Genomic DNA, 24467 nt, shown 5'->3' on the forward strand with positions numbered 1-24467 from the left:
TGCCTGCATTTTCATCTTAGTTGTTGGCGCATGATCTGAAATAATTACTGGATGTGTGTAAAAAGATTTCAATTAAATGCACATGTTCTTGTAAAATATAAATTATGTCTAGTCTAGCCCAGTTATTGTACCTTGGGAAATAATACGTAAATAATCTCAGAGCTCCTACTACTGAACTCTATTGAACTCACATCTTCCATACCAAATATTTTCATAAACTTATTCAGAAATCTACCATCTTTTGTTATATTTTTCCTTCTAGGTCCCCCAGATACATCCTCACTGTTGCAAATCAAATTCCAGTCCCCCATCTGTAACTGATATTCCCTGAGGAAAGCGGATTATTTCTTCCAAAATTTTCTTAAAATCCATAATAGCAGTTTTACATGGGGTTGGGGGTTGGCATAATGGTTGTTGTTTACCTTACTGTCACACAGTACAATGATTCTTACCTTTCGGTTGGAAAATCTAACTAGGCTTAAAATGCCCCACAGGGACAGACAATCTAGTCCAAACCTATGAACTTAATTGCAGAAAATAAATACATGCCAGCATGATATTCCTGCCTTGCCATTAGCCACTTACTACAACAAATCTACCATTACTATATTTTTGCCTCTTCTATCACTACTGGAGTTACTCTAGCAATTAGTATAAGTATTCCCCTTTTCTTTATTCATGACATTCTGCTGAATATCCATCCTGAAACCCTTTATTTATCAAACTTGCATGCTCACTTCTTTCCACATGTGTTTTCTGTAGCATCACTAATTGCTGTCTGCATTTTTTTAAATAATTCAATGCACTTACCTTTTTATCTACAACTCTGAGGCCATTCACGTTCCAAAACATATTTAGTGTAGCTATTATAAGATATTATTCCCACATAAGATATTATTCCCACCTATTTTATATGACAATTTTTTTTTAATTTTCTATTTCCAGCTTTTTTGTTACGTGCACTAACAATTTCAAACTTTGTTTTTTTACTTAACTGTTTGCCCTTCTACCACTTATGTTTATCTCAATAAAGAATGTTCAGATATCTCAATTTATTGCCTTTACCTTTAGTCAGCTTGTTTCTATGGATCTACAAGAAATAAATGTCGAATTGACCTCAGCTCCAGATATCTCAACAGGCACTGAACACTTATTTGATTAAAGAAAAGTATTTATTACATTGTGATCTGATCTCTCTTTTTTTTTAATCTACTTGCATTCATAAAAACTTGTAATTAGATTAAGCCAAGGGCATTAATACAGGCATTCACCTATAGAAAAGTAAAAGAAAATATTTCAGTTCTACATATATTATCATCAGTGCACTTTTACAACCCCCCCCAACCACAATAGCCCAAAATTACAACCTATCAACTTAAACATCCTTTTGTCTAGCCTTTCTGCTCTTTTTATATTCTAATGCCTACATTTCTTAAAACCAAAAAAAAAACAGAAGGAAAAAAGAGGACTGGTTTACTTTTGCATCATTATCACATTCAGTAATCACTGTAAATACTTTACTGTATAACATGCAATTACTGTCATAAAATGTTTTATACAGATGCTATTGAGAACAAAACGTGTTTTGCTTACGGTTACTTTTCCCCTTTTTCTCCCTTTTTTCCTTTAGTGTTCTTCCAAACATTACTGGCGAAGTCAGGCATATGCTTGTCAGCCCACCTCCCAACAAGTTTACCAAAGTCAACAAAAATCTAATGTTTCTCAGCCACTTTTTCTTGTAAAGCCATATTTTGCAAACTTAACTGGTGCTTTATAGTCTTACATTTATCCACTAATTTCAGAGTCGCTGGTCTTCTTCCTGTCCATCTCAATTTCCCAAACCCTAGACTTTGATTGAAGTCCAAGGTACTCCCAGTTCTTCTAGTCAACTCTTGCACTTTTTTCTCTATCTCAAGCAATTTCCTTTGAAACACTGGGAAAGGTTTCACTGGCAAAGTCTCTCAAAAAGCAGATGAATGAGAAGCAAGTCCCCTTCTGTTTGATAGTGCACCCCTTGTTGGACAAACTTTTGTATTTCATCCTTTGCCTGTTCTGAATAAAAAATTACTTTGATCCTCCAGGAAAAAAATATTCAAAGAAAGCTTAATACAGCAGCTTGAATCTTACACCTGCCTCTTGAAATTCTTTGACTGCTGGGATAAATTTGCTTCTTTTCTGCCTGGTGTACAGTGAATAATCATTTTCCACAAAGACTCTGCTGTCTCCAAATTTTAATATTTAGTCTTTCTGCTACAGTTTGCTGGATCAACTCTTTGTGCTGGTATGAATGTATCTTAACTAATAAAGGTCTTATCTGCTTCATCGTGGTTAGGTTTGGAGCATACACACAATGTGCCCTTTCATTTAAAGGATCCTGCTGTGAAATACTAGTCCAGTTACTTATTTGTGGGTTCATAAAATTAATACAGTCTCTTCCTTCCAGTTTCTCTGGTACAGCAAAACTCTCAGGTTTTATCTGCATGCTCTGTCCTCTAACTCTACCATTTTTTGAAAGTGCTCTTGAGCAGTCCCATACCCAGACAGCCCTTTCTTCTCTTTTTCATCTGATATTTGCAGTTTTTATCAGTTCACCTGAATAGCTGTTTACAGCTTCTTTCCATTTCCCCAGCCTTTTGTAATTTGAGTTGATATACTCATGAAATTTTTCATTTATTTTAATCAACTCTGGGCACATTTGATTTATTTTTTCCTTGAAGTACCGGAAGCAATCTCTTGTACCAAAGCTGGAGCTTGAAATGCTTTTTGCTGAACAGCTGCAGGATTCTCCCAAGTCAGAGTTTTCTCCATGTTTTCTAGTTGTTTTTCTTTCAAGCTCTTTAACTTTCTTCTTCAGGCAGAGTAGTTATTAGTCGGTAACGGAATGTTGCTATAACACGAAGAATTACTGTATCTATCAGTTTCTTTTTTCATACTGGGAGAACTGAAATTAAGCTGTTGATCAGTATGCAGCCATCTTCGAAAGCAGCATTTTGTACATTTTTTTAAGCTTTTTTCACCGCTTTTGTCCATGTTGAAAAAACGTCCTAGAAAGGGATGCGATTTAGCTCATATGCCCATAAAACAGATAAGCCTTTGATGCTAACAAAAGCAGCAACAGTGTCGACAGGTAACCCAATGAATAAGAACATCAAACTTATTAATATTAAAAAAAAATATATATATATCTATATATATCTATATATATATATATATATATATATATATATATATATATATATATATATATATATATATCGGTCTACTTTGATGCACTGATTTCACAGAATTTCAAAACACTCACACCAAATTACTAAAAGTTCAAATCACTGAAAACTCATGTCATTGAATGCAAGTACTGTTGGGCAAATAAAACATATATGCCCTTTACCCCACTGTAGTGCGATTCTGGAGTTAGTATATATAGTTGATTGGCCACAGTGGTGCTGCTTTCCTCTAACTGGGTAGAACATCGGGAATTTTGCATACAGGTGGAGGAGGTAGGGAAAAGGGAATTATATAACCTCTGAAAATAATCCTCTGCACCCATGTATCTTTTGTTAGCTCTAGACTGGCTCTCAAGTGCAGGGATAGTCCCCCCAATTGCTTCCTGAGGGGACAATCAAACCTCCTTTCAGAAGTGTCAAAAAACACAAAGGGTCAGTGAATAAAGCACTCTTGTAATCCAATATATAAAATCAAAGAAGTGCTGATAGGGTCTATCAGAGAAAGAATCCCTGGATCCTTGGTTCTGCAAGGCTCCTCTGATGCGTGGGTGTCGTAGTACATGTGGATCTTGGAAAGGACCCTAGGACTTCCTGAACCACATCTTCTGACCACCTTTTTGATTCCTAGAAAAGCATCTTTAGGGGTCAGAAAACATACACCCACTGTAGAAAGGGTCTTTCCATGTTTCTCACACCTGAAGTGTGTCCCCTTCACTTCTGGCCAAACAATGAGCTGCTGTCAAAAGCTGCACTGATGAACCAAGACTTGAAGGGCTCTGCAGGATCACACAAGCGAATCCAAGCATGCCTCCTGATGGAAATGACAACATGATGATGATGATGATGATGATGGCAGTAATGCTAAAACCGGTATGCTGATGTATTTTTCTCATGTTGGGTTTTGTTAATTTCCTTATACAAATGCACTTAGACTAATATGTCAAGACATTAATGAAGGACTGTTGATTATATTGTGTGCTGGCCCATTTGTTTTGAATGATTTTCTAAGCATAGTCAAGTTTTCCTGAAAGAATAATGATGTCCTGTATTCAAACAGGACACTGAGGGTCAGGCATTTATAAGCCATCTCTGTCCATAAGGAACTTGGATGCCAGGCCTGGTGTAAATTTCCTATTCCCCATCCAATTATCTAGGTTGTGTTTAAACTGGGTAATATAGGAACTCAGCTTCACATGGATGGGAAACCTGTTCTATAGTAGGGGTAGTCTCTGGGACACACATCTGTCTCTTCAGCATGTTCTGCTTATATCACAGATAAAATTCAGGTCCCTAGACCTTGTATTTCTGGTACTGTCTGACTTACAAATATGTAAGAGGTTCATAAGTGTAGGGTTTGTGGATGCCTTGTAAGCCAGGCATAGATTACCCTTCAGCAATCTATAGGAGACTGAGCAGAGGGGAAAGGGCTTTAACCCACTATGCATAAGACAGGTTTGTTACGCTTTGTATTCTTTTTTGTAAGGAACCTTTGAGGTTGTTCTAGTTACTGCATATGCCTGGTCAGGTACATACCAAAGGGAGCACTGTAGTCTATGATTGGTCTGACAATAGCGGAGTATAGTGGGATGATGACCTCTTTGGACCTAGATGCCATGTACTTAGTTATAAGCTGCTCAACATAAAAAGCTTTCCTCACCACTGTGGCCACATGGTGATCGAATGCAAGGCTACTATCTACATGCATACACAGATCCCCGACCACTGAGTCAATTCTTAGGGGTGTATTATCAACATGGTAATTAGCCAGGATGGCTGATTTCCCAAAGGGTACAATAATGCATTTCTTAGCACTGAGTGGCTTTGGCACCATTTATTACTCGGAGATGGACCTTCTTGAAAAATGCTAGTTTCTGCAGGGGGGGTTGATGACAACCCCCAGCATGCAATCATATGTAAACTTAGTTAGCCATAAACCTTCAGCATTTGTTTCCATTTCAAAGAAATAAATGCTAAAAAGGAGCGAGCCCAGTACCGAGCCTTGGGCACTCTGCTAGTGACTGGCTTCTTGGTGGAGGCGGCCTCACTTATTTTGACCTCCTGGGTCCTATTAGTGAGCTAGCTGGCTTATCCAGTGGGTGATAAAAGGGTATATACCTAAATTAGTAGCTTGTATATAATGTCCGAGTACGGTATTGTATCAAAAGCCTTGGCGAGGTCGAGGTAAGATGTATGCATAGTCTTACCTTCATCCAGTGCTTTGGTGGCCCTCTCAAAAACGTCCACCAAATTTAATAGGCATGACCTTCCTTTAACAAAGCCAAACTGTTATGGGTTCAGCGTTTGCAAGTTACCTATGTCCTCCTTTATCATGTCAATGATGATTCTTTCCATGGCCTCAAATATGAGGCTGGTAATATGGGCCTGTAGTTACCCATTTCAGTGGTTGGACCTCCTTTGTGCAGGGGAATGACTGTAGCGGTCTTCCATTCCTTGGGCATAAAACCTGACTGAAAGCTCCAGTTGAAAAGTGACTCCAGTGGAAGAGAGGTCATGCTTCTTGCTACTTATTAAACACCCAGGAATGTAATCAGGGCCCACTGATGCAGTGTTTTTGGCCCTGGAAAGTGCATTACTGACTTGTTCTCTAGTAATGGTTGGGAGGAATGTGTTATGTGGTATTTCTATTGGACTATCGGGGGGAAGTTGAGGGAGAAATTTGAGCTGATCCTGTCAGCCAAAAGTTTAGCAGTGGCCTCCGGTTCAGTGAGGGTGATGCCATTTACAATAGTTTTTATGCGCATTGTTGTGTATTTCTTTTGAGGCTATGGAAAAAGCTGTAGAAAGATATGCAGTTGCCCTTTGCCTGAGAAACTATTTTTTCTTCAAATTTAGCCTTTGAAGTATTAATTGACCCTCTTAGCTGCCTATTTAGATTGATCAGGGTGCTTTTGGTATGTATGCTTTGCTGCTCCTAGGCTTGGAGGAGATTTTTTTCTTTTGTTGTATAACCAGCTGATAGTGTGATTCCACTAGAGTGGCTTGTCTTTTGAGTTTGTCTTAACTCTTAATATGAGTGGGTGCAGCTCACTCTATACAGCTAACCATATGGATGTACAGAGATTATGTAAATAGCCTAGTGTATTCTATGGTATTTATTGGGTTTGGGGGTGCTTGGAATTTAGGTTTTGCTTAGTAGAGAGAGGTTAGCCATGGAACAGTTCCTAAAGGTTTTTGGTTTTGCTGGATCTCCAGATTTAAATTTTATTTCAAGTAATATTGCCTTATGGTCATATCTGATGAGCAAAAATATTACACTGGGTGAGGAACATTGGACCCTACATGTCCGTGAGTACAACATCAAGAATGTTTGTACCCCTGCCAAGAGAATGGAACAACTGGTCTAGGATGCTGGTATTAAAGTTTAAAAACTGCTGGGCTTGTGCATTAGGAGTGGTGTCAGATTCCCAATCTACAGAGGGCTAGTTGAGATCCCACATGAATATTGTACAGGGTTGAATGGTGAGGGACTCCAGTACATTGACACAGATAGTATGGGTTTCCTGGTACATGGAGGGACCTACATGCTGTAAGGATATAACATGGCACCCTGTTTATGCTGAGTTGCACAGAGTTCCAGTGGGTCATACACTTTAGTCTGGATGTGGGATTAGTCTTAATGTCTTTGTGTGTGTGTGTGTGTGTGTGTGTGTGTGTGTGTGTGTGTGTGTGTGTGTGTGTGTGTGTAACACAAATGCTTTGAAAATGGAACAAAAATTCTACTTTTACACTGCCTCAGACTCCTAACCTTCCTGCTGTAATCTGGTCACGCTTTACCCCCTTCTTTACCATGGCTATGACCACACTAATGCAGCCAGTTAGGGCTTACTTAACTGTTTAATTTTGACCTATATCCCATATTTCTATGAAACTTTTTTAATTTATGTATACAACCTAGACATTCATTCTGATGCTAATTTACTAATCCCACATATATAATGAATGTTTACTACTTGCCAGTCAGTTATGTTGCATACTCCTACAATAAATGTAAACGGAATGTGTGTTGTTAATACCAGTAGTAAGTCATCAATTAAAGTATCATTCTTGCCACCTGCCACCGAGATAAAAACTACAAAAATCAAACCCCTTATACGGTCTCTAAACCTGTCTTTCTCCACCAACCTCCAAACACACTCTACAATGTAAATGGACATGGGTGGGAGGTGGAATGCATTTTTTAATGAATTCTTGGACATGACTGCATACTATTAAAGCAAAAAAGAGAGAGAAATGAAAGTCATGTACTTACCATAATGACATATATGCTTTGTCTGTTTCTGCCCTTCCTCAACAGATGGGCTATCAGACCTGTCTAGGATATGACTTCGGCCATTCTCAGACTTTGAATACAAAGCTCAGGCTCCTCCCCTTACCCACAGTCTCCTGCAAGTGGAGAATTACCTCAGATTGAGTTTGCCCATTCCTTACAACAAAAGATATTATCTCCTCTTACATAAAAGCATAAACATTTCATATAACTAAAGTCAAGTCAAAATAAACTTTGTCATTCAAATCTACACAACAGTGTAGCTCAGCAAAACTGTGCTGCTTCGTTCCCAGTGCCAAGACATACACACAGAAAAATATTTTAATAAAAAACTGACATCACAAAAACATAACATATAAACAAAAATAGATAGAACATATAGATATTGCACAGTGTACATTGCACTCTCTTAAATTTCGTGTACAAGGGTACAGGTGAAGAACAGGCAGAATTGCACATTCAAATATGGACACTGACTATCCATATTGCAGTCATATGAACTGTGTAAAATTAGTAAAAATTAGTAGAACGTGATGAGCCTGTAATGTGTACTACTCCTGATCAGACAGCTATGTACATGCCTAGGTGATTGTGGGGGACAAAGGAGCTGATTTTCTTCTGGTTCGCCTGTCGACAGAGTTCAACAGTCTAATGGACAAGGGGAAAAAAAAAGTTGTTCAGCCTGGAAGTCTTGCAGTGCATGTTTCTGTATCTTCTACCTGAGGAGAGGTGGGAGAACATGTCATTTGCAGGATGGGTAAGGTCATTGACTATCTTTCTAGCTCTTCCTATACACCAAGTCTATTGCACGTCTTCCAAGGGTGCAAGTGAAGAACCAATGATTTTCTCCACTGCCCTTACAACTCGCCTGAGAGCCCTATGGTCGGAGACATTACAATTCCCATAACAGACTATGATCATGTTGATTAGGATGCTCTCGATGGTGCCCCTGTTTAATGCTTGGAGGACGAACTGCGACAAGTTTGCTTTTCTCAGTTTCCTTAAGAAGTGCAACCATTGCTGTGCTTTTTTGGCAGTGTAATTGGTGTGCTCTAACCAGGACAAGTCCTCTGAGATGTGTATTCCCAGAAATTTCGTGCTCCTGACCTTCTCCCACTGACACCCCTTTTATCACTAGAGGTATATGTGCTTCCTGACACCTTCTGAGGTCCACAATCAGTTCTTTGGTTTTACTGATATTCAATGCTAAGTTGTTGCTATCACACCAGCCTATCCAGTTGCTCCCTCTCACTTCTGTAGGCTGCGTCCTCTCTATTCCTGAACTAGACCTATGATCATGGTGTCACCTGCAAACTTGATGACTTTATTGGACTACTGTCTGGCCATGCAATCATGTGTCAGCAAGGTGAATAATAAAGGACTCGACACACATCCCCTGTGGTACTCCCGTGTTCAGAGTTATGGTTCCAGAACTGCTGTCGCCCACAAAAACCTTCTGAGGCCTGTCTGTGAGGAAACTTAGGATCCAGTTGCAGACCTAGAGTTTCTTTACTAGATTCTGAGGGATGACAATGTTGAAGGTAGAACTGAAGTCGATGAATAGCATTCTGGCATAGCAGTTCTTACCTTCTAAGTGGGTCAAGGTTTCATGAAGTGTTAGAGAGATGGCATCTGCTGTGCAGTGGTTCAGCCTATATGCAAACTGCAGTATGCCCCAAAGTTGCTAGTATGCTTGAGGTTGTATGGTTTTTAATCAGCCTTTCGAAACACTTCATCACTGTCGAAGTCAGAGCAACTGGTCGGTAGTCATTTAGACTTGTTGGCTGTGGTTTCTTGGGTAATGAAATGATGGTCATCTTCTTAAATATAATAACCTCCATCTAGACTTGGATTTTAAGAAATACATGACAAAGCTGAAGAAGATATCAGTAGGGTCCACTCCAGCAGTGAAGGATAAAACAAAAGGGGGAGAGAAGGAGGGAGGGAGGGATGTTGAGGAAGGATGGAAGCCGCCAACACAGCTCTATCATTATGGTACATAAACCTTCATGTGTTATGATGTCTGTTCTCTCTGTTCCTTAACAGATGGGACACAGTCCCCAGCTACTATCAATCTTGGGAGGTCTCATGGAAGGATATTTGGGAGGAGTGCTGAACCAGAAGAAAGCTCAAGACTACTGACTGTAAATCCAACTTGTAATGAGAAATGATGGTATGGACATTGGCTGCAGCACATATGTCATCAAGTGATACTGTGGAGAAGGAGGAGATTCCAGCCACCAGAGAATAGGTATCTTGCAAATTTTTTGAGAGAGAGAGAGAAACTCCTGGGATGACATTGACTGACCATTGTGTTGATAAAGCCCACTGGAGCACCCTTGTACGGTATCTGGAAAAAAGAACTAAACTGATGAAGGCTGTCATTGACACAAGATGTCACAAACTCAACCTTGCTGGTGTTTTTTTGACCAGAAAGAATTGCTATGGCTTATTTGTGGATAATGGCAATCCTGGATTTGGGCAGTCTGGCTATTTGTAGTTTCTTGTCCAAGTGAACTCCAACAAATTCTGTAGTCTGGACAGAGTGAAGTTTTGACTTGCTTTTGTTCACAGGGATACCTAATTTTTATAAAGCTGGAAAAAGGAGTCCCTGGTGTGGAGAAGATTCCTGTGGGGGTGTTTATGAGCCAGTCATCCAGGTATGGGAACACTCAGAATCCATGAAGTCTGAGATGAGCTGCAACCATTGCCATACACTTGGTGGACATCCAGGGGGCTGCAGCGACACCAAAGGGCAGGGCTCTGAAATGGAAATAACTGGCTCCCAGTTGGAAGTGGAAAAACCTTCCATCTTAAACAGTAATATGTGCCCTGAACAAGCATAACCAATTGTCTTTTCTGCAACTGAAGAATGGGCTGTACTGTTACCATCCAGAATTTTGTTTCTGTCACAGACTGGTTAAGATGCCTGAGGCCCCTGTTTTCCTTTGGCATCAAAAATATCCTTGAGTAAATTCCATTACGGGTTTGGTGGGACCCCCTGGACAACTCTTGTTTAGCAGCTATTTCTATTCATCATTTTTCTTTGGGAGGGTGGAACACACAGAGGTTTTCTTGAGTAAAAGGATAAGGAAAAGGGAATAGAACATCCTCTGGTTATGATCCTGTGAATCCAACATCTTGCGTGATGGATTTCCATGCTATGGGATGCAGGGATAAGAACCCCTGGCTGCTTCCAGAGGCAGCAGTCAGGCAATCATTCAGGAGCACTGGTAAGGCCTACCAAAGAAAGTACAGTTTTGTACCTACCATAAATGTAGATGTTCGAGTGCTAATACAGCTGCAGTAATCACAGATGGGTTTTCTGCCGTCAGGCGGGTCCTCGGTCGGCCGAATTCCAAAGTCTAGGTCCGGCGTCGGTTGTTGTCGCTTTCTTTCCTGACGTCAGTGCGACAGGGGTATATAAGACACAGCCGACGCCATTTTCTTCAGTCTTTCTTGCCCCAGATGTCAGGTGCCCCCAGAAGGAAGGCAAAACATAAATTATATATATAATCATGCAATGCAATATAATCAAAAATCAGTAGTTGCAAGCAAATACACCAAAGAAGGATAACCCAATCAGGTTGTATGAGGAGGTGTTAGCCACTAGGCCTTTACCAAGGGGGGAAGGAGGGAGGGAAACCTGTACTGCAGCTGTATTAGCACTCGAACATCTACATTTATGGTAGGTACAAAACTGTACTATGTTCATCGTGCATACAGCTGCAGTAATCACAGATGGGTAGAATCCCAAAGCTACGCACAGGGTGGTAGGCACTAGGTGGAACTGGGAGGAGCCAGAATGCCCTGCAACACAGCAGTGGCAAAGCCTGCTCTAGTTTTGGAGTATAAAGGCAGGTGCTAGTGTTTTGTGAAGGTATGCACAGAACTCCAAGTGGCTGCCTCCAAAATATCTTTGGTAGGGACTCCTCTGAGGAAAGCTGTAGAGGTAGCTGTGGCCCTTGTGGAGTGGGATCTGATGCCTGTGGGAACAGATTTGCCATGAAAGGAGTAACAAAACCGTATGTAGTGGCCTATCCATTTTGAAATTGTCTGTTTGGAAATTGGCTTCCCTTGAGCTCCTACAGCACAAGACACAAAAAGTTGTTCTGATTTCCTGAAAGGCTTTGTTCTGTCCAAGTAGTAACGTAGCTGTCTATGGATGTCTAAGGAATGTAGCAGCCTTTCCCCTTTGTTTTGAGGATTGGGGTAAAAGGTAGTTAAGTGTATGGCCTGATTTAAAGCTACCCTGGATACTACCTTAGGCATAAATGACGGGTTGGGTCGTAGGGAAACCCTGTCCTGATGGAAGATGAGAAAGGGCTGCTCAGCCATGAGGGCTTGTAGTTCCGAAACCCTACGAGCTGAGGTAATGGCCAGAAGGAAAGCTGTTTTCCAGGACAAATATTGCAAATCTGTTGAGGCAGCTGGTTCAAAGGGAGGCAATGTTAATTTTTCTAGAATGTAATTCAGATCCCAGGCTGGTATTGGTTGTCTCCTTGGAGGGCTTATATTCTTAGCCCCTCTGAGGAACTGTCTTAAAAGTGGGTGAGAGAATAAGGGTGGATCAGTGTTGTATTCTGCAGAAATGGCTGAGGCATGAATTTTGATGGAGGAAAATGAAAGTCCACTGTTCAACAGCTCAGCTAGATACTGTAATATCTAAGGCAAATTCAGTTTTCTAGGATCCTGGCCTTTTTTCTCATTCCAAGCGCAAAACCGTTTCCATTTTGCGGAGTAAGCCTTTCTAGTAGATGGCCTTCTGGCCTCCAAAATGACATCCTGCACCTCTTTAGAGAGTAGGGTCTGTTGTGGTGTTAAGGAATTTTCCATGCAGCCAGATTGAGTGTTTACAGCTGACTGTGAAGAGTTTTGTAGCTGTGCTGAGTCAGTAGAAGAGGCATTAGAGGTAGGGTCCAGGGAGGAGTATGTGTTAGGCTCCTCAGGAGTGGGTACCAGTGTTGTCTTGGCCAGTCTGGAGCAATCAGTATCATCTTTGGTCTGTCTGCTCTTGCTTTCAAGAGCACCTTGGGCAGAAGAGGCAAAGGTGGGAAAGCGTAAACTGTCCATGCTGCCCAACTGAAAGAAAGGGCGTCCACTCTCCAGGCCTTTGGATGAAAGGTCCTTGAACAGAACTTTTTCAATTGATGATTCCTGTGGGAGGTGAAGAGATCTATGTCTGGCCTTCCCCACGCTTGGATTATCTTTGTAAACACTTGAGGATGCAACTTCCATTCATGTGGGTCTATCATATTTCTGCTTAGATTGTCTGCCAGCGTGTTTTCCAATCCTGGCAAGTACTGTGCTTGAAGTTCGATTTGCCATTCCAGAGCCAAGTTCCAAAGTGACATGGCTAGCCTGCACAGGGGGTATGAATGTGTTCCTCCTTGTTTGTTTATGTACCACATTACTGTGGTGTTGTCTGTTCTTATCAATAATTGCCCTGGATGCAGGAGGTCCTTGAAAGCTGTAACTGCATTTGTCACTGCTAGCATTTCTTTTTGATTGATGTGAAGGTGCTTTTCCTTTTGGGACCATTTGCCCTGAATGCACCTGTCTGTCATGTGCGCCCCCTAGGCGTAGTCTGAGGCGTCTGTTGTGATGACTTGATTTGCTTGAGGCTTGCAGAATGGAAGACCTGTGTTTGTTTGGCATGCTTGGGCCCACCATAGAAATTCCTTTTGCAAACATGGGATTATTGGTATTATTGTTTCCAAACTGTGGCTGTGTTGAGACCATAGGTTTTTTAGGTACCATTGAAGTTTCCTCATATGCAACTTTGCACATGGGATTAAAAGAATGCAAGATGCCATGAAGCCCAGAGCCTGCAGGATTTTCCTTGCAGTGAGCCTGGTACAATTTGCTAGTATTTTGAAGTATTGAGTTAGTTGCCCCTGTTTCTCTGGCGTAAGATAGGCCATCTGGGTGTTTGTGTCCAAGTTGGCACCCATGAAAGTTATTTTCTGAGTTGGTGTTAGCCTGGATTTCTCTTTGTTGACTGTGTATCTCAGAGAATTCAATAACCGTGTTACATAAGCCAGATGTTCCAGAAGTATGTGCTTGCTGTCCGCTTGGATCAGGCAGTCGTCCAAATAAGGGTAAATTTGTATCCCTTGAAGTCTGCAGTAGGCAATTACTGATGCCAGGCATTTCGTGAATACTCTGGGCACAGTAGATAAGCCAAAGGGCAATGCAGAGAATTGATAGTGGATTGAACCTGCAAGAAATCTGAGGTATCTTCTGCAGCTTTGTCTGATTGGGACATGCAGGTATGCCTCCTTGAGGTCCAATGTTACCAGCCAAAACTCCTTGCCCAGCATGGGAAGAAGCTGCTGTAATGTGAGCATCTTGAATTTTGGTACGAGTAGAAATGTGTTTAGGATGGATAAGTCTAAAATGGGTCTCCAGTCGGTTCTTTTCCTTGGTACCAGAAATAGTCTGGAATAAAAACCTTGACCTTGTTCGTGAGTAGGTACCTCTTGAATAGCTTTCATGTCCATGAGCTTTGAAATTTGTATTTGAGCCTCTGCCCTTTGATTGTGTGGCAGGTTCGGCATGCCTCTCATTTTTGGAAGAGTGTGAAAATGAAATCTGTAGCCTCTGTTTATAATGTCCAGGATCCATTTGTCTGTTGTGATAATATGCCAGTTTCTTGAAAATAATGCCAGCTTTCCTCCCAAGGGTGCTGCCAGCTGAGACTTGCTTGGCATGAAAAGGGGGAAGTCATTGGGTTTGTTTCCTGTATTGCTGTGCACTGTCTTCGCCACCTCTTGGTGCTGGAGTTTACCATTGTCTGCCTCTATATGATCCTTGAGATTGTCCTCTGCCCCTTTGTGCGCCTGTATCTACCTCTTTGGTGCTTGTCCGTGGCTGGAAAGGACCAGTTTTTTTGAAGGCCAATTTCTGCTAAAACGTGGTGGTTGAACCTGTAGAAAAGCTTCGACAGTTTGCATAGATTTAGCTTTTTCTTCCATTTTCCGTAGTATCTGCTCAGCATTAGTACCAACTAGTACATTCTTTTGTAAAGGAGCATCTAGTAGTTTAGCTTTAACATGATCAGGCAAGGTTTGTTCTCTAAGCCAGGCATGTCTACGAATGACTGATCCTGTCACATCAGCTCTACTTGAGGCCTCTAGGGCATCACAGCCACATTGTAAGGTGTGTTTACCCACTTGTTCTGCACTATGCATCATATCCTGCAACTCCTTCAAATCTGGTTGTTCAGGTTGAGACATTTTATTTTTTAATTGTGATAACAGAAACTGTTGATATTTAATCATATGGAACTGACAATTTAAGGCCCTCATGGCTAGGGTGGCCGAGGTATATACCTTTTTTCCCCACCTTTCTAAGGATCTAGACTCTCTTTCGGAAGGTAGTGGATTCTTAGCAGTAGAGGCCTTCATTCCCTTGGGGCCTTGAGAAATGGTTTCAGGGTCAGCATTATGGCTTTTGTAAAGAAATTGGTGAGAGTTAGGAACTCTGTAGTACCTATCAGGCTTGACTGGGGCAGGAGGCAGGGAATCCGGATTAAGGCAAGCCTCCGAGTAAACATCATCAAGTATGTCCAAGACAGGAGGTATCGCCAGAGGTCTGTGCTGAGGTAACAAAAGAAATTCCCTAAGTCTTTTCTTGGAATCAGAAAAGTCTTGGCCTTCCCAATGGAAGTGTTCCCTCAAGGTGTGCAAGGTTTCCCCAAAAGAAAAATCCTCTGGGGGAAGATACAGAAGGAATGGACTGCTCTGCATCAGAATCTTCAAAAGGGGAGTACGAGTGTTCCTCTTCATCAGAATGTTCTGAAAAAATGGAGCCCTGGTCAGAAGAGGGAGAATCTTCCTCCACTCTGGGTCTCTTGTCTGGAGGGGGGTTGGGAACCCCTGATAAGAGTAATTAAATCCTCAGCCATTTTTAGCATCTGCTTTTTAGGCATGGGGCCTGGAGATGGGCCCTGTGCAACAGGCCTCTTGGAATGCATGGCTGATTTGGACTTAGTAAAGGCCTTTATGGAAAAGGAAGATGATGGTCTAAAGACACCATGGGTGGAAGTGGACCTGTCCACATTAGGAGGCTCAACACTCACAGTGGCTTCGGTGGTTGTAGTCTGGGTATGGGCCGAGGTACCTGCGGTCTCGGTTACAGAAGACACCGCCAAAGAAGTGTCGTCAGTAGTTGAGAACCGGACCACATGTAGCTGGTTTTGGCGTGGTGTCGGTGGAGACTGCGGACCTCGCGTGTCGATCTTTGTCCTTGCGTTTTTTGGACAAAACGGTAGTCGGATTCTCCGACGACATTTTATAATCAAAGGCTTTACCAAAAAAGTGCGAGGCGAACTCCGCCCGACGCTTAATAGTGCGTTTATTGAAAGTAGCGCAAAAGCGACAGCCCGAGACGTCGTGGTCTGGGCCTAAACAAGGTATGCAGAGGGAATGGAAATCCTTATGCGGTATTTGCTTCCCACAAGAAATACAACTGTTAACTTTGTCTGACATCGGTCTGAGGCAAGAAAAGTTTCCCCAACAGGGTACTTAGCTTTAAAGAAGACTTCAGTTTCCAATTTTTCGTAATTTCAGGAGCTGGCCGACCGGCACTTGCGAACTGCTTCTGCTTCGGGCACCGCGCGGCAAAAAAGACTGGAGAAAATGGCGTCGGCTGTGTCTTATATACCCCTGTTGCACTGACGTCAGGAAAGAAAGCGACAACAACCGACGCCGGACCTAGACTTTGTAATTCGGCCGACCGAGGACCCGCCTGACGGCAGAAAACCCATCTGTGATTACTGCAGCTGTATGCACGATGAACATCAGACCCGTAACGCCCTGGTTTTGCAGACCACCTCTGCCATGGAAGGAGACACTGACTATTAAGAGTTTCCCTGTTTGCCTTAGGGGAGTCTATCACCAGAAGTGCCAGGAGCAAACAGTGAGATTTGCAGAACCACAGCTTCTTCCCTCCTTTCTAGTTTCTAGAGAAGGACCTTTTGTGTGTGTGTGGGGGGGGGGGCAGAGAACCAGATCCCTAAGGCAGAAAAGATTGTCTCATCTTGATCACTTCCTTCATTTATTTATTTATTACTTACTGAGCATCTTTTTAACTTTTGGCAAAAAAAGTGTGGAGTCATCATAGTGGGATTGATAAAGCACGTTCCACAAAGTCAGACAGACGCATCCAGGCATGGCTCCTATCAGCTATGCAATTGCACACAGCTCTTAAAAGTGCCTTCTGTCACAATGGAAATGAGAAGCATAGACAAGTTCGAAAAGGGACTGAAGGGTGGCCAACTGCAAGTCGACAGAATTTCTTTCATCTGCAGACAGGGACATTGAAAGAGAGGTCTGGAGAACTCCTTCTCTGGAAGCCAGTCACCTATGCCAAACAGTTCAGCATCCTAAGTACGAATGTCAGTAAAGCATAAACTTGCTTCCCAAATCTGTCCAGTCTCCTGGTCTCCCTGTTTGGAGGAAGCACAGTGGAGCTTTCCTCAGTGAGTTCCTATCTGGTGGCCACTACCACTACAGAATCAACAGTGAGACCAGTATCTCCAATAAGGGCAAGCCTTTGGGGAGACCAAAAACTTCTCAGCTTTGCATGGGATTGGTTCAGCCATGTCTGGTTCCTTCTATACCCATTAAGAGATCAGGTCGACCATCTCATCCATGGGAGGGACCACCCCCGAAAGCCTCACAAAATAAAGTCTCTTCCTGGGATGGGGCTTTGGAGGACCAATCTCCTCTCTGTATAAGCAGTTCCAGTATTTCTCCAAATGAGATGTCCTTCAAGGGGGATCTGAGGGACCCCTCCCCCTCATCAAAGTTAGTACCTTGCAAGAATGTTTCAGTGAAAACTTCCCACAGGGTGATCTGGACAGGACTCGGAGGCAGAATAGGATCCCTCAGTGAGGAAAAATCAAAAGAACAAGAATCCAGCTAATAATCACACCAGAAATGTGGAAAAAAACAGCAAAAGTTGACAGGCCAAAAATGACGTACAGGAAAAATAAATGTTTCAAGAATCTACTGGAAAGAAAAGCCAGGAATGTGAGCAAGCACAGTAACAGTGGTATGTTTAAATGTGGGAGTTGTAGGCAGTGTCAGTTTATATTAGTAGAGGATACCTTTTATATAAAAGGGCACAAATTTAAAGTTAAATGGCATTTCAACTGTGAGTCTAGTTGAATATTCTATATTGTCTGTTGTGATTCTTTTCCTGCTTTTTATGTAGGGAAAACATCCAGAAAACTAAAGGAGAGAATTTATGAACATGACGTGGAGGTTAACAAAGCAAAAACTGTTATTGCGTTGTATAGACACATACATGCCTGCCCTAGTCACAGATTTAAAGTTACAATTCTGGAGCAGATAACAGAACTTCACTTTTTTGCCTATATAAAAGCTTATTCTTGTAATGTTTTAGTTGCTTATCCATTTCTTATAACATTTAGGTGGTTCAGATATAGAATAACTTTTTATGCAACTATTACATAAACTATGGGAAAAAATTTTGTCCTAAATTCTCAGGACATTTGCCATTTTTACAATTTTTTTGCAGGACACAACAGCCCAAAGAGGGACTGTCCCTCACAACATGGGACAGATGGTAACCCTATAATAGATCTGTGGCGTTTTATCTGGACTTTTGCCTTTTCCACATTTCTGGTGTCGTTATCCCTCAGTGAGCACCATCTCAAAACAAGGAAAGATTGGCTGTCCTGACAGGACAGAGAGTAGGATTAGGACCCAGGGAGCTCCTATGGGGAGGGGAAGGATCTGAGCAGGAAAAGGAAGTTTGCTACCCAGAATAAGAGAACATTCTCTCAAAAGCTTGAAAAGCAGAAGTTGAGACCAGACCAGAGACCCCTCCTTTAGGAGCTGAAGCACCTAAATTGGACTGGTCTCAAAGTCCTGCTCAGTTCTGCTTCAAAACCGACACCAAGGCTGAGCTGTCTAGTTCCTAAGCTTTAAAGGGAAGGGTCAGCTCTGAGAACTTCAGAGTCATGCCAGGCCCAACACATCCAACACAAACATTTTGACTATAAGATCTGTCTAGGTCCAAACTACTTGGCACCAATCAGATCAGAGAAGCAATTGGAGTCAACAAAGACCATGTCTTCAGAGCTGATGTAAACAAACCCCAGAAAACAACTGGGTCCAAATGTCCTGAATCTGAAGGATGGATCAGGAAAAGAGTCATAATATGACAAGGGAAATGGCCCATGCTCATTGGTCTGACAGTAGTTAGAGCCAGGAGACTCCCCCATTTAGGATTGGGTTCCAAGTAACTTTCTCATCACTCTATCCATATTCACTTTGGAAAGGCTCCTGAAGTACTGCACCGACCAGAGGGATGAGGCAGTGAAGGAAAGTCTGGAAGAACAGTGGAAAGTTCTTTCTTGAAGAAATAGGGGGTCTTAGCCTGGGTGCAGCCAGCTCCAAGGAGAACCATGGTTCTGACAATGCAGAGGTGTCTGTTCCAATGATGATAGGGTCCAACACTGATGTTGGATCCGAGGTCTTAGTAAGTTTCAGAGCAAGACGAAGAGTGCTCTAGGGACTGCTTCTTGGACTCTTTGGCCTTCTCCTTTTCTTTAGGCTTTTCACTACTCGTCTGACCCTTGTACTTGTCAGTGGGTTTCCTGACAGAGGGGAGAGACAGTAGAAGTAGTTGAGTGAGTCAGAGAAGCTTCTCCAGTGGAAGCAGGGAGAATAGCCTTTAAGGCCAATTTATTTCTCATTTTTGTAACAGCTCTAGTGCCAAAGGCAGTGCAAACAGACCACTGCTCATATCAAGATGAGCAGCCCCCAAACAGTAGATATACTTAGTATGTGCATCTGAATTAGGAGTTTTATGGCTACAGGCCACACATTTAAAACATGATGTCTTATTAACCATGAAAACAGAGCCTACCTCAACACCTAAAAAGAAGCATCATAAAAGCACAACCACAAGAAACAGCAAATAACAATTCTATGTGACAGAAACAGTGCCTCAAAAGTACCATTAAATACAAAAATCATAATTACAAAAAGTTACTGACTAGAAAAATGTCAAAATGGTGAAAACAGAAAACCTACTTCTAAAGGCTTTTGTTTGCTTTATTTATTTATTTGTTTATTTTTAGGCAACTGGGTAAGGGGAGGAGGCTGAGCTTTATATCCAAAGACTGAGAGTGGCCAAAGTCGGATTCTGATGAGTTATGGGTGGCAGAGACAACATCAGATCTGGAGTTTGTACAGTGATTTCTGGACTACCAGACAGAACATTCTAAGTTCCAGGTAGTCCAGAAAAAATGAACAAAAAAAAATGAATGGCAACCCTACTCATATGTAACAATGTAACTGACTGCTGTATTTGCTGCATTTTTTCCTTTACTGAGCCTGAAAATGGTCCACTGAGACTGGCATTTTAAACCAGAGAGGAAATTAAAATGAAATGAAATAAAATTAAATAAAACGTACAATTCAGTTTGCATGTTTACAAATATACGCTACACATGGCCTCATTTGCAACAAAATGCTTCGTTTTAATGGAACTTATTTATTTATGGTTCTAATTTTGCAGTTCTAAACCAATGAACAAATGAGTAAATAAATAACATCCAGTTAAAAAAAAAAAAACAAAAAAACAAACTCGAAGTACTGACTTGTGGAGGAAGCACCGTTACTACATGGTTACATATATCCTGAAAACTGCAGTTTTAATGTATTTTTTAGGAAAGGAAAGGCAGGAAATTAAAATGTAAAAAGATTTCATACCGGCTTGTGGGGAGCATTACTCACTCTTCAGCACTGAATAAAATAAGATTTCAAATAAGCCTGCTTTCCACGAAACAGACTTCCCCTAAGCATACTACAAAAAAAAATACAGCTTCTTACCTATCACTGACATGTCCCTGAGTAGGAATACCTTGGTTGGATGAATACAATGCTTGCCCCCAGTTTCCATGTACACTGTATGAGTTACAATCTGTAAAGAAAAAAAAAGTTAGAATAACTGGAAGTACCCTCCTGTACTACTTTGTTAACAGTACACTTCAAAAAATGTAGAGTCTACCATACTAACAGTTTTTGCTAGTCAGCATCTGTAACTTCAGTACACAGCTCACAAACTTTACAAAAAGAAAAGGGTCCGAATGGAGAGATGATGAAATCAGCACGAAAAGGAGTACAGCATTACTGAAAATGAAGTGATTCTCAAGTCTTGGTGAGTATCTTCGCATGGTGGACCTTGTTTTCATAAAATCTCACCAAGATGACACTGATGAATAAAATTTATATAGCATACCTCATTGACAGAGGTAGGTTAAAAAAAAAAAAAACAGCTAGGTGTCCAAGTCCCAGGATAAAAAAGTGACCAGTTTTGGTGTGTAGTGCACATACTTGTGCCAGGACTGGAAAAAATGACACCCCAGAATTCACTAATCTTCTGTGTAAGACTAGATTAGTCTTACACGGAAGAGCCAGTCTAAGAGTAAGACGGCAGCGAACCATGCATATTAATGAGGGCGCACTGCCTCAACTCTAAAGCTAACATGTAGCGTGGACGAGTGTAGGGGGCATGTCGGACTGCCGAGCAGTCCAAAAATCCATGCCCCTGCAATTTTGAAACTCGGGAAATTTCTAGTTACATGAGCAAGTCCACTCACATGTGTACATTCAAACACTACACTCCCCCATATATTAAACCCCGTACAAATATAAAAAGTAAAAGAAATGATTTTTTTTTTCATTTCCGATATAGTTGCCCGTATTTGCGCGGGTTTGCCCATTGCTTAGCTACAGTTAGACACCAAAGATGATGATAAAAAAAATATATGCAAATTAAGCGAAATAGCGATAGCGTAGTGGTTAGAGCCTTCGCACAAAGAGGAGGCATTAACCGGTTCGAGTCCCACCACTACACGTTCCACTTTCTGTTGGAAATCTGTACACAAAAATATTTCCTGACATTTATTATTTAAAGTTTTGTAAAAAGCATTGAAAATGTTATATGTAGTAGTGAACGAATTTTATATATATACATATACATATATATATATATATATATATATATATATATATCTAGGAAGGTGAAATGGTTATGCATACTGATGCATGAGTAACTTATTTTAAGCAATGTAAAGCACTGCTAAGCATATTTTACCAGTATTGAGCATATTTATATTTAATTGCTCGTAGCTGAGCACTGCGTCAACTAGTGCAATGTCTTTGCCAGGAGCTGCGCATCGAGCCAACTAGTGCAACCAGAACATGTTTGCGCATAGCTGCGCACCACGCTAACCAGCGCAATGTCGGGCAACGCTGAGCAAAGTCGGGCAAAGTTGAGCAAAGTCGGCTAAACACGGCCACACCTCCTTTACTGCACCTTAACTGTTCAGGTCTGGCCAGTAGGAAAATAAAAAGCAGTGACAGGGCTCGAACTCGGGATACTGTGCACTATAGTCACAGTACATAACCACTAAGCCATGACAGCATTTCATAACCATGCACTTTCAACAGACACATATCTATCGAAGGAATATTAAACATTGCTAACATCAGCTAAGCAGGTGTGCCTACATCTGAGTTTTTTCAAAACTGGCCAATCACAAATAAGTGCAGGAAATGAGGCATATTTAAGCTTCACAGGTGGGAATACCTGCCATAACTGGCTGTAGCTCCCTTCTGCAGTCAGCATGGCCGGTGTTGGAGAAGGCACTCAATTTTGAGCGCAACGTTGGGGCATTGAGGAGACCAAAGTAATGGTTTGGCTCCTTGTCCACAATCATGAGGAAAAACTCCTGCAGGGCCAGGACCAGGGCACCCAATACAAAACGTAGGCCTGGAACTGTTTAGCTCATGATCTCACCAGTGCCACTGGTGTTCCTCGGACTGGTGAGCAGGTCAGGCACCATTACTCTGACCTGAAGTGACGTAAGGAGGATCAACTGGACCAGTGGATCCAGGAGGCCCGTGGGATGGCAAATGCCCCAGTACTGAGTAAGTAGCCATTGTATTAAGTAGTTAAGAATTGCTATGCTTATCTATACTATGGATAGGTATGTCTCAATATCACTGCATTTACTTCACAGCTGCAGGTGTCCAGGCTATGAATCAGCAAGCCCATGAAGATAGGCTGCAAAGGCTGCGGCATCAGGCAGGTTAGTAATTATTCTGCATGTACTGTTATATAAAATAAATGAGAGAGCCTTCAAAAAGTGTTTTAACCCAATAAATAAGGTGTAATAATCCTTTAATAAAAGTATAATTCCTGGAGTGCGTCTGTGTCATTTTCTTTGATATGTTGTTGTATTGTTGCATTTTACAAATAGTACTGTTGTATTAAGCAGTGTTAACCCACACTTGGGTAGGCCCATATAACGTGGATAAAGGGAGTGCCAGTAGCTTCTATGCATATTTACAGCCCTCAACTGTTGGTTCATGCCCAGCATGTACAGGTTAATCTGGCACATGAGTAGCTTGATATTTTGTTCCCCAGAAATGCCAGTGTGCTGCCAGAAATGTAGGGAGCTGTTAACATATAACTGATACTTTCACCTGAACATATCTAGACAATTATATGAAAGTAGAGCTGTCAGTGTACCATCTTAGCAGTAGTGTGTATGAGCAACTTTCAAAATATGTAGCAGTAACATCTGCATCTTGGACAGTTTGTATGCAAGATACAGCTCATGTATATAATGATCTAGCAAAATCCAATTGCACAATATAAGGGCATTGGGTAGTGTAATAATACATGTAAGTGACATATAACTGCAGCTAATAGGAATATAGTGAAAACTAGAAGGCTATATAAGTTGTTAATTGAGCTATCCTTTTCCACCCTACTGTATGTGCATAAAAAATGCAATTCCACACCTCAATGGGTATGTCTAATCTCAAAACATTTGTTGGGACATATGTCCTATTTGGCAACTAATAAGGTTGTGCAAGAACAAACAACTGATAAAATATAATCAGATCCTGCAGATAGACTAGTGGTGGACCGTAGCTGGGATAGCTACTAAAGTTCAAAAAAATGACACGGATATATGAAACTTGAATTATGTCACTGATAAAACAGAACGAAAAAAAGATGAAAAAACACTCCTTTTAAATCCACAGAAACCTCACTGCTTCGCCGAATTGGCAAGATGTTGAACTAAAGTGTAACAAAAGACTGTTACACACTGATGTTTAGCAGTTCAAAAGTAAAGTAGGACTAAATCTGTTTATATCCCAGGCATATACATTCCTATAACTCTTCCAAATGATGCAAAGTAACTTGAACACAACTCACAACAGTCTGTGTGGAGAGACCACAACAAGCATAAAAAGTACCTTAGAATGTTTGTAAAAGCTGATGAAATGTTGTAGAGCAAATGCCTGGTTGCTCAGGAAGTCCTGACTATCCGTTTAGCTTGTGGTAGAGAAAACCCAATCCAATACTTTGTAGTTAGAAAAACACAAGAAGCTTCCCTTTGCAAACTCAATAGTTCCAGACTTGCAGGAAGCAAATGAAGCACTAGCACAATTGCTATGTAAACAAACTCAGAAGTTCCAAACTCATACACTGTTATACACTGATGTTTAGAAGTTCAAAAGTATAAAACCATTTTTAATTCTTGATATATAATATTTTTATGGCTGCAATATTTGATGAAATGTAAGTGCACATAGTGAATTTAATTCATGTTTTAGTATTTCAATCACAATACCATATGAACAATTATTTTTAGTGACTTTTAAAATCAATATTTATAATTATATATACATTTGTATTTACTTTTGGTATGTATATACATAAATCACCTAGATTTATATGTTTTTTTATATAGGTCCAATATTAGTTATGTTACAAATGGAGTACTGTTTCTTTAAATTGAGTAACAAAGTTTTGGCGCCAAAAACTGTTTTTAAATGAGTTAATTAAATGTTTTGCACTAGTTCTGATGAAGTCTGCGATGGTGCAGATGAAAG

The 24467-nt window shown here is 41.1% G+C and overlaps 1 protein-coding gene across 1 annotated transcript in view; it reads right to left on the reverse strand.

The window, feature by feature from the left end:
* The window catches only part of RC3H1 (ring finger and CCCH-type domains 1), a gene marked incomplete in the record, with an annotated part of 3590040 nt that overhangs the window by 773052 nt on the left and 2792521 nt on the right, over nucleotides 1-24467 (reverse strand). The window contains 1 exon segment of the mRNA XM_044055940.1: nucleotides 20385-20475. Coding sequence (XP_043911875.1) covers nucleotides 20385-20475 — 91 coding nt within the window.

This window comes from Protopterus annectens, chromosome 14.part0 (genome assembly GCF_019279795.1).
Source record: "Protopterus annectens isolate FY-2018-M chromosome 14.part0, PAN1.0, whole genome shotgun sequence".
NCBI classification, from domain to species: domain Eukaryota; kingdom Metazoa; phylum Chordata; order Ceratodontiformes; family Protopteridae; genus Protopterus; species Protopterus annectens.